General features: G+C 39.0%; 1 protein-coding gene across 2 annotated transcripts; it reads left to right on the plus strand.

Annotated features, from left to right (window-relative positions):
• The first annotated feature begins 291 nt into the window (after window positions 1-291).
• Window positions 292-4,960, plus strand: LOC133610681 (uncharacterized). 2 transcript variants are annotated; one of them, XM_061968253.2, is made up of 8 exons: window positions 292-351; window positions 829-914; window positions 1,008-1,228; window positions 1,716-1,891; window positions 2,280-2,354; window positions 2,749-2,863; window positions 3,613-3,803; window positions 4,687-4,960. In XM_061968253.2, exons 3-7 carry the CDS (start codon window positions 1,057-1,059, stop codon window positions 3,723-3,725), a joined length of 651 nt encoding a protein of 216 aa, XP_061824237.1. In that variant the 5' UTR covers window positions 292-351; window positions 829-914; window positions 1,008-1,056; the 3' UTR covers window positions 3,726-3,803; window positions 4,687-4,960. The 2 variants fall into 2 exon arrangements, with proteins under 2 accessions (XP_061824237.1, XP_061823599.1); XM_061967615.2 differs by lacking the exon at window positions 292-351 and having other exon boundaries at window positions 506-914.
• Window positions 4,961-8,199: the final 3,239 nt, after the last annotated feature.

Here is an 8,199-nt window from a genome sequence, read left to right on the forward strand (position 1 = left end):
TTGTATCATTCAAAATTGTGAGGTGTCATTTCAAGGCGGACACCCAGAACTTCGGCAGACTTTATTTTTAAAAGTATATTTATTCCAATAAATCAATTTATTTTTATTTTTAGAGTTTTTGAGTTATCTATAAGTAAAAAGTGTGAATATTTTCGTAACTTACTTTTTTATGTGATAAAATTAATTTTATTGGACTTCCAACATAAATTGATTTAGCAAAACTCAGTTCAAATGTTTAAGTCAGACCTAAAACGTCAGGACCCGCCCACGTACCTGCATGCAGCTGTGGACGAACAAGCCCAGACACGTTTCTTCACGGAGCCCAATAGGAAAACACTTTACCGAACTCATGTAAGTAACAATTTATATTGTTAAAAGTCAGTATTTGCCAGGATTTAAATTTATACATTTTCAAAAGCATGGTTCAATGTTATATTTAGTTTACTACTTTTCCCGCCGTAACATTACAACCCCCCCCCCCCCAAACACGATAGATAGAACTGCTCTCGTTTTGTTATAAAATAACAAAACTGTTTTAAGGCTGCAATCACAACCAAATTCATGTATAGTTGGTAATAATCGCGTTGTATCAATGTTTCTCATATCCGACACTAATAAGTGCGAATATGTTTCAAATCAACTTTTTTTTTTAAATTATTTATTTTTCCCCTTCGCGTTTGCCGTAGTTGCAAAGCAGATTTCGCGGGCAGTTTGAGTTGGTGATGGCGGCCACAACGTCCATGTTGACTTCACTCGCTCTTTCTAAACTGCTCAAGTCACGTCGGAGTTCATTGACGGTAACTTTGTTGGCTTAAACATCACATTTAGGTTTAGGGTCTTCTAGGCGCGATGCGAGACGTCACAAGCGGGCTAACGTTGAGCCAAACAGCAGCTTCGAGGCACGGGCGGAAATGGTGAGCTAGCAAAACTAGCTTCATTTATTATTATTATTAGTATTATTATCATCCCTCCATTGTTTGTAACGTCAGGCTTGTGTGATCACACAGAGAAGGAGTTTGGCCCCCAGTCAGGTCGCCAAACGGAAGCAAGGGGAGGATGATCATCGAGACGAAATATATTATATTAACCACGAGCGGTTCTCGAGAGAAGATGAATGGAGAAAATTGGGACAGTGATGAAGAAGTCCAAGTTCCATGGCCACTCAACAAAGCAGGAGGAAGGAAGCAGTCACAAACCAAATACGTGGCAAGAATTCTGAGATTTGGTGGTAATTAATAAACAGTTGAAAACTTTTCAATTCAATTCAGTAAAAATTATACGTTTTACCAGAAGTACATTAAATATCTATATATCTATATTTTAATATAGATATATTTAATGTACTTCTGGTTTTACACCTTGAACTTTCGACTTTGTTTATGTAAAGTTAAATTTAATTAATATAATTTTTTTTCTTCCATGATTGATAGTAATTTCTCATCAGTGCAGCCCTGGTATACTGAATGTTTCAATCTGCAATGCTGAGGTGATTGTCATGATAGTACAGACTTAACCTTGACAATTTTTTAATATGGCTGTAAGCCTGTAAATAAGGGAAAGTAAGGTGAAATTTGTTTCTCGCTGAGGTGAATTTCTGAATCATCAGAACTGTAGGTATACCAAAGTAATTTAGTGATAACAATCTGCTGCTGAAATGTATGACTAACTGTACAGTTTAATTTAGCTTAATGTGGCACATATTTGTTTTTACACAGAAGACACATGTGAACTGACGCCATATTTGAAAGCCGCTCAGGATGGCAAGGATGTACCCCTTACTGGTGATTTGGAATATGGCAGAGGCACGAGAAACAAACAGCCAAAGTCTTGGTCATCAGACAGTGAGAGCAAGGATGAAAGTGACGAGGAGACTCTATCTGACAGACAGCAGGTACTTTTATTTCAGTGGTGCATGTTGTCGCGATATGACCGAAATAGTGTTGAAAGCGACGTTAAACGTTAATTCACTCACTCACTATTTCAGTGGTGTTTCAACTGTGTGAGGTTTTGTAGGATTCAATCCCATACTTTTGAAGTACCTTGTCAGTTTTTCTTTATCATAAAAGTTAATCACATCATGTTTCATTGTAGGCTTTAAAGTTATTGAATATTTTGATTCAATTCGACCAACTCAGACAGAATAATATTCAAGACAAATTGAGGTGTTGACAGACTTTCTGCATGTACTCGAAAATCTATCATTTCTGCAAACATATTTCTTCACTTCAATGGCATATAAAAGAACTGAACACGTTTTCTTGTTAATCTTGATTTTTCAGAAGAAAAAGAGGAAAGTAAGCCGTACAGCTGTGGGATATGATGCTCGGGCACAATTGAAGGCCCAACTTGCTGCTGTGAGTACATGAATAGAATAGAATAGGATTTTATTGGTTAATCAAAGCACCCTCTCGAGGCAAACAATCACAAGTGCCTAGCATTCATTTGAAATCGAGGACGTAAAAATTGCATCCCTGGCAACTGGTTTAAAACACAAGTTTATACTTTTACTTATATGAAAATAACACTACAAATACCTGATGAACAGTGCCTCCTGTGTGAATGGCTTACTGCTACATGTACATGTAGCATATTCAAATGAATGTGCCTACAAGGTTGCTTATACATGTAAAACTTATATGGTGCTGTCAGGGCCGTATCCAGGACAAATTGCTTCCGGAAAACATATGAGCGCCCAAATTAATCATAATACAAATTATTTCATTTGATTTACTATTTTGACATTTTCAGCTGGGAAGAACTTCACCGAAAGATACATGTACAGAAATGGAATCCCTGAAGAAGGAAGTCCTCCAGTTGAGAGAGGAAAACAAATCCCTTCGAGATGCATTGAGGGTTGTTGAAGGTAGGTTTTCTTATTCTAGAAGTATGTTATTGTAATTATCATAGGTTGATGGAAAATATGCTTACATGTCGATGTATGAAATAACTTTCTTATTACTGTATTTTCATCTAACTTTGGCCTACGGGTATTGTCGTCATGTACGGCTGTCCATCCGTCACCGCAATATTTACAGAATCGTTTCATGTACGGAAACCAAACTTGTTACATCTATTTATCTTAGTGTAACAAGAAGCCTATCGAAAATGAGTCGTCTCGGACAATATTTTCCAGAGTTATGCCCCTTTTTTCCAATAAAAATCCATTTATGATTTGGGATAATTTCAGAACTGTTGCATATACAACATCCTAAGTTGTGATGTCCTCCCCTCTAAATAAGGGGAGGCCATATGGTACTTGTTTGTTTGTCTGTCTGTCCGTCCGTTTTTGTGTGTTTCTCTTATATTAGCAAGAGTTACGTCCCTTCCTTCTTGATATTTTGTCTCAGCTGGATATCTGATTAATACTTGACCGACAAATATTAAATCTTCGCGTGGTCAGGATGAATTAATATATATGGTTATATATATTTTTCATCTTTGATTGCTTCCTTACCATGTTTCCCTTGACTTGAACAAGATTCCTATCAAAATACCCTTACATTATGATAGCTGGGGTTAGAGCCGAGCGGTTTGGATATCGCCAGCTTCATGTTATTAATGTATTTTTTTTTTTATTGTGTCTGCATCACAATGTACTTTTTTCTATTAAAGGACTTCCTGGCCTGCTAATGAAGATGGACGACTTATCACGTCAGGCAACAATACTATCAGCTCGACGTCCTGCTGTCGCTCTGCCAGAGAGGAGCTGGCCAACAGCAGCTTGACAGGAAAAAAATCCAATGCTTTTAAGGATAAGCATGAGAAACCAAAACTGGATGACAAGAAAGTGTCTGCTATTATTGGTGAGTATAAGTTAAATCAATCTGATTAAAACCATATCCACATCAGGGAAGTGGATCTGACCCTTTTCCTATCTCCAAGTCGTTCCGTGATCGTTTGGCATGAAGTATAGATATCCATAGCTTCCAGTCTGCTTGGTCCATGAATTGACTGCGAGATGTTCGTTTTGACAGATTTATAGGCATGGGTGGTCACATTAGCTTTGATCTCGTCGGAAACCAACATCAAGTGACAAAGCAAAAACCGCAGCGCACGGATATCTACACCTTTTTCTCGTTTGATATCTTATATCGGCATTCTCCGCCTTACTATTTAACAACTAGCGTCGGGAATTTCCGTGAGTTCTGCTGCAAGTTGAGAAGTGAACGACTTTTAGATAGGGAATGTGTCAGATCCCCTTCCCGATGTGGATATGGTTTCAATCAGATTGAAGTTAAATATTTTTATTAGAATTCTATTAATGCACTTTCGTGATTGTTCGAACGCCATTGGGGACACCCATCAAGTACACAACAAGATTCACAAGAAAGTGAAATCCTGAAAATAATTTGAAAAATATTTCACACACTGAATGGATTTTCTATATAGCTAATGAATAGTGTACATGCACTGTCAGAATTTGATACAGATTTGTTGCAGTTCGTAAAGCCTGGCATGATTGCACCACATATGATTTTGTGTGCGTCAAGCAGTGCAAGTGCCTTACAGCATAGAAACGCGTGATATGCAATGTATGCAGTGTGTTGACTATCCATTGCATTGATTAAATGATAGACATCACTCTCTTTATCGAGCTGAAAAATGCCATAATGTAACTCATTGCATGACAGCTAGTGTCTTGGTGTCTGCAGACACTAATTCTGGTATATTTTATTGATCTTTCAGATTTTGTGAAGAAGCTCCATCCCTCAAGTGAAGCAAATGTGATAAAGAAAATCATTGGAGTGAAACTGAACATTGCGCAGAAAATGGGAAAAAAAGAAGGCCTCAGAAACAAATTCTGCTGGACGTCTAGCCGTCTCTAACAGTCGGGGAAGCGCGGTGATCATGTTGATTTATGCTGCTGACATTTATTTATTACGTCAAGATTTGAGTTACATGTATATAATAAATACAAGTCAACATTCATTCAACTGCAATATTTGTCTTTCTCCATTGCCAGTGTTAGACCACAGATTTTGTAGAATGCCTGCCCAATCATTTCTACATCATTCTGAACCGTATTCCACAGAAAGCCATTCCATAGGAGCCTGTTCTATAGAACTACTCTTTAGAACTTTCTTCTATAGCACTATTCTTTAGAGGAGATCTATAGAACCATTCTTTAGAACCCTGTTCTATAGAACCATTCTTTAGAACCCTGTTCTATAGAACCATTCTTTAGAACCCTGTTCTATAGAACCATTCTTTAGAACCATGTTCTATAGAACCATTCTTTAGAATCCTGTTCTATAGAACTTCGGTCCTAAAGTTCATTAGAAATTCTATAGAGATATTCTTTAGAAATTCTATAGAACTTCGGTCCTAAAGTTCATTAGAAATTCTATAGAGATATTCTTTAGAAATTCTATAGAACATTTTTTGCAGGGACATGACGAAGCACGAGGAAAAATACCGGAATCTGTCCGATGAAGAGCGTGCAAGGGAGGCTGATGCGTTTATGGTAAAACTGCAAACCCAACAAGGACTTTTTGCCATATTTCACACCCCCAGAGATGCAGCCGTCAGGACAAGTTTCGTCATTTCTCACAAAATCGCCAGAAAAAGTAAAGCGTTTTCTGACGGAGAGTTTATTAAGGAGTGCTTATTGGACTCTGTTGCACTGATATAACAGGTGTGAACAAGTCATTACCTGTGGTTGTCCCTTTTAATTGACTGCATGGCTGCCAGCTCCTTTGTGATTTGAAAGTCAGCAGTTATCCCACGTAAGAAGATGAGCAGCTGGGCGGTGTTACTACATCTCTCATCCAAAGCCAGCGAAAAACAGTCAAAGTCGGCTGTTCTGTTCTTCAGCTGAAGCTCCAAGTTTCAGGTGTTGTGCCGGATAATGCACCCCCGGCGTAGACTGCACCCCCTGACGGGAGTGTTATATCAACTAAAGCCCACACTTAAAGTTTCCACGTGCAAGATTGAATCTATTTAAAAAAGTTATTTAATAAGAAGCCAAAAGTGCAAAAACAATAATGTTCGTGTTGGAGGAGTTGTGAATGATTCATTCAGAAGAATTCATTCTGCAGCACGGATTTCATATTTCATTCATTCAGAATGAATGAATGAAATATGAAATCCGTGCTGCAGTCGCTGCTTGGCCACAACATTAGGTACACCTGCAGACTGCAGCACGGATTTCATATTTCATTCATTCACAACTCCTCCAACACGAACATTGTTTTTGCACTTTTGGCTTCTAATTAAATAACTTTTTTAAATAGATTCAATCGTGGAAACTTTAAGTGTGGGCTTTAGTAGATATAACACTCCCGTCAGGGGGTGCATTCTACGCCGGGGGTGCTTTATCCGGCACAACACCTGAAACTTGGAGCTTCAGCTGAAGAACAGAACGGCCGACTTTGACTGTTTTTCGCTGGCTTTGGATGAGAGATGTAGTAACACCGCCCAGCTGCTCATCTTCTTACATGGGATAACTGCTGACTTTCAAATCACAAAGGAGCTGGCAGCCATGCAGTCAATTAAAAGGGACAACCACAGGAAATGACTTGTTCACATAGGTAAATGCGGACATGTTAGGACTGAAATGGGACAAGCTGGCAGGTGTGACAACAGATGGTTGTCCAAATCTGACGGGGAAAATGTTGGACTTTTAAAAAGGATGCAGGATAAACTTTAAATTAACCCTGTGCAGAAATGGACATTTTTGCATTGTATTGTACATCAGAGAGTGTAGTGTAAGACAGTGTTAAAAATAAATCTGCTTTTGTATAAAGTTAGGTTAAATGAAAGTATTATTATTATTAATTATTATTATTATTGTTATTTATCTTACGGTTTATCAAAAATAATAGTGAGCAAAATGTAATTGAAATATTGTCGATGTGGCCCTCCAGCAGTGCTCAGGTTGCTCATGCGGCCCCCCGTAAAAATTAATTGCCCACCCCTGATCTAACATAATAGTGTGAGAGTCCAGTCCATAGTGGATCTAACATAATAGTGTGAGAGTCCAGTCCATAGTGGATCTAACATAATAGTGTGAGAGTCCAGTCCATAGTGGATCTAACATAATAGTGTGAGAGTCCATAGTGAGGCCAGCAGGAGATCATCTTGAGTCGAGACAGGTCAGCAGCGCAGAGACGTCCCCAACTGATGCAGATGAGTGGTCCACCCTGGGTCCCGACTTTGGACAGCTAGCGCGTCATCTGTGGTCACCGAATCTGTGCCCCCCCCCCCTCTCCACAAAGGAGAGGGGGGGCAGAGCAGAAAAGAAACGGCAGATCAACTGATCTAAAAGGGGGGTCTATTTAAAGGCTAGAGTATACAAATGAGTTTTAAGATGGGACTTAAATGCTTCTACTGAGGTAGCATCTCCAACTGTTACCGGGAGGGCATTCCAGAGTACTGGAGCTCGAATAGAAAACGCACTATAGCCCGCAGACTTTTTTGGGGCTCTGGGAATCACTAATAAGCCGGAGTTCTTTAAACGCAGATTATGGTACAATACAATCAGCAAGATAGGATGGAGCTAGACCGTATAGTAATTTATATGTAAGTAGTAAAACCTTAAAGTCACATCTTAAGTGCACAGGAAGCCAGTGCAGGTGAGCCAGTATAGGTGTAATATGATCAAACTTTCTTGTTCTTGTCAAAAGTCTAGCAGCCGCATTTTGTACCAACTGTAATCTTTTAATGCTAGACATAGGGAGACCCGAAAATAATACGTTACAGTAATCGAGACGAGACGTAACGAACGCATGAATGATGATCTCATCGTCCCTAGTGGACAAAATGAAACGAATTTTAGCGATATTACGGATATGAAAGAAGGCCGTTTTAGTCACACTCTTAATGTGTGACTCAAACGAGAGAGTTGGGTCGAAGATAATACCCAGATTGTTTACAGAGTCGCCTTGTGTAATTGTTTGGTTGTCAAATATTAAGGTGGTATTATTAAATAGGTGTCAGTGTTTAGCAGGACCGATAATCAGCATTTCCGTTTTCTTAGCGTTGAGTTTCAAAAAGTTAGCGGACATCCATTGTTTAATTTCATTAAGAAATGCCTCCAGCTGGTCTGGCGTGTTGGTCATGTAGAGTTGGGTGTCATCAGCATAACAGTGAAAGCTAACACCGTATTTGTGTATGATGTCAGCTAGCGGCAGCATGTAGATGCTGAAGAGTGCAGGGCCAAGAACCGAACCCTGTGGAACTCTGCACGTTACCTTAACA

This window comes from Nerophis lumbriciformis, linkage group LG06, assembly GCF_033978685.3.
Source record: "Nerophis lumbriciformis linkage group LG06, RoL_Nlum_v2.1, whole genome shotgun sequence".
NCBI classification, from domain to species: Eukaryota; Metazoa; Chordata; class Actinopteri; order Syngnathiformes; family Syngnathidae; genus Nerophis; species Nerophis lumbriciformis.

What these genes read in the sequence shown, in the direction of transcription:
- LOC133610681 (XM_061968253.2), top strand. Translation starts at nt 1,057, where the DNA reads ATGATCATCGAGACGAAATATATTATATTAACCACGAGCGGTTCTCGA. An exon ending in AAGAATTCTGAGATTTGGTG is followed by an intron (nt 1,229 to 1,715) that starts GTAATTAATAAA and finishes GTTTTTACACAG; the next exon opens with AAGACACATGTGAACTGACG. An exon ending in TGAAGGCCCAACTTGCTGCT is followed by an intron (nt 2,355 to 2,748) that starts GTGAGTACATGA and finishes TGACATTTTCAG; the next exon opens with CTGGGAAGAACTTCACCGAA.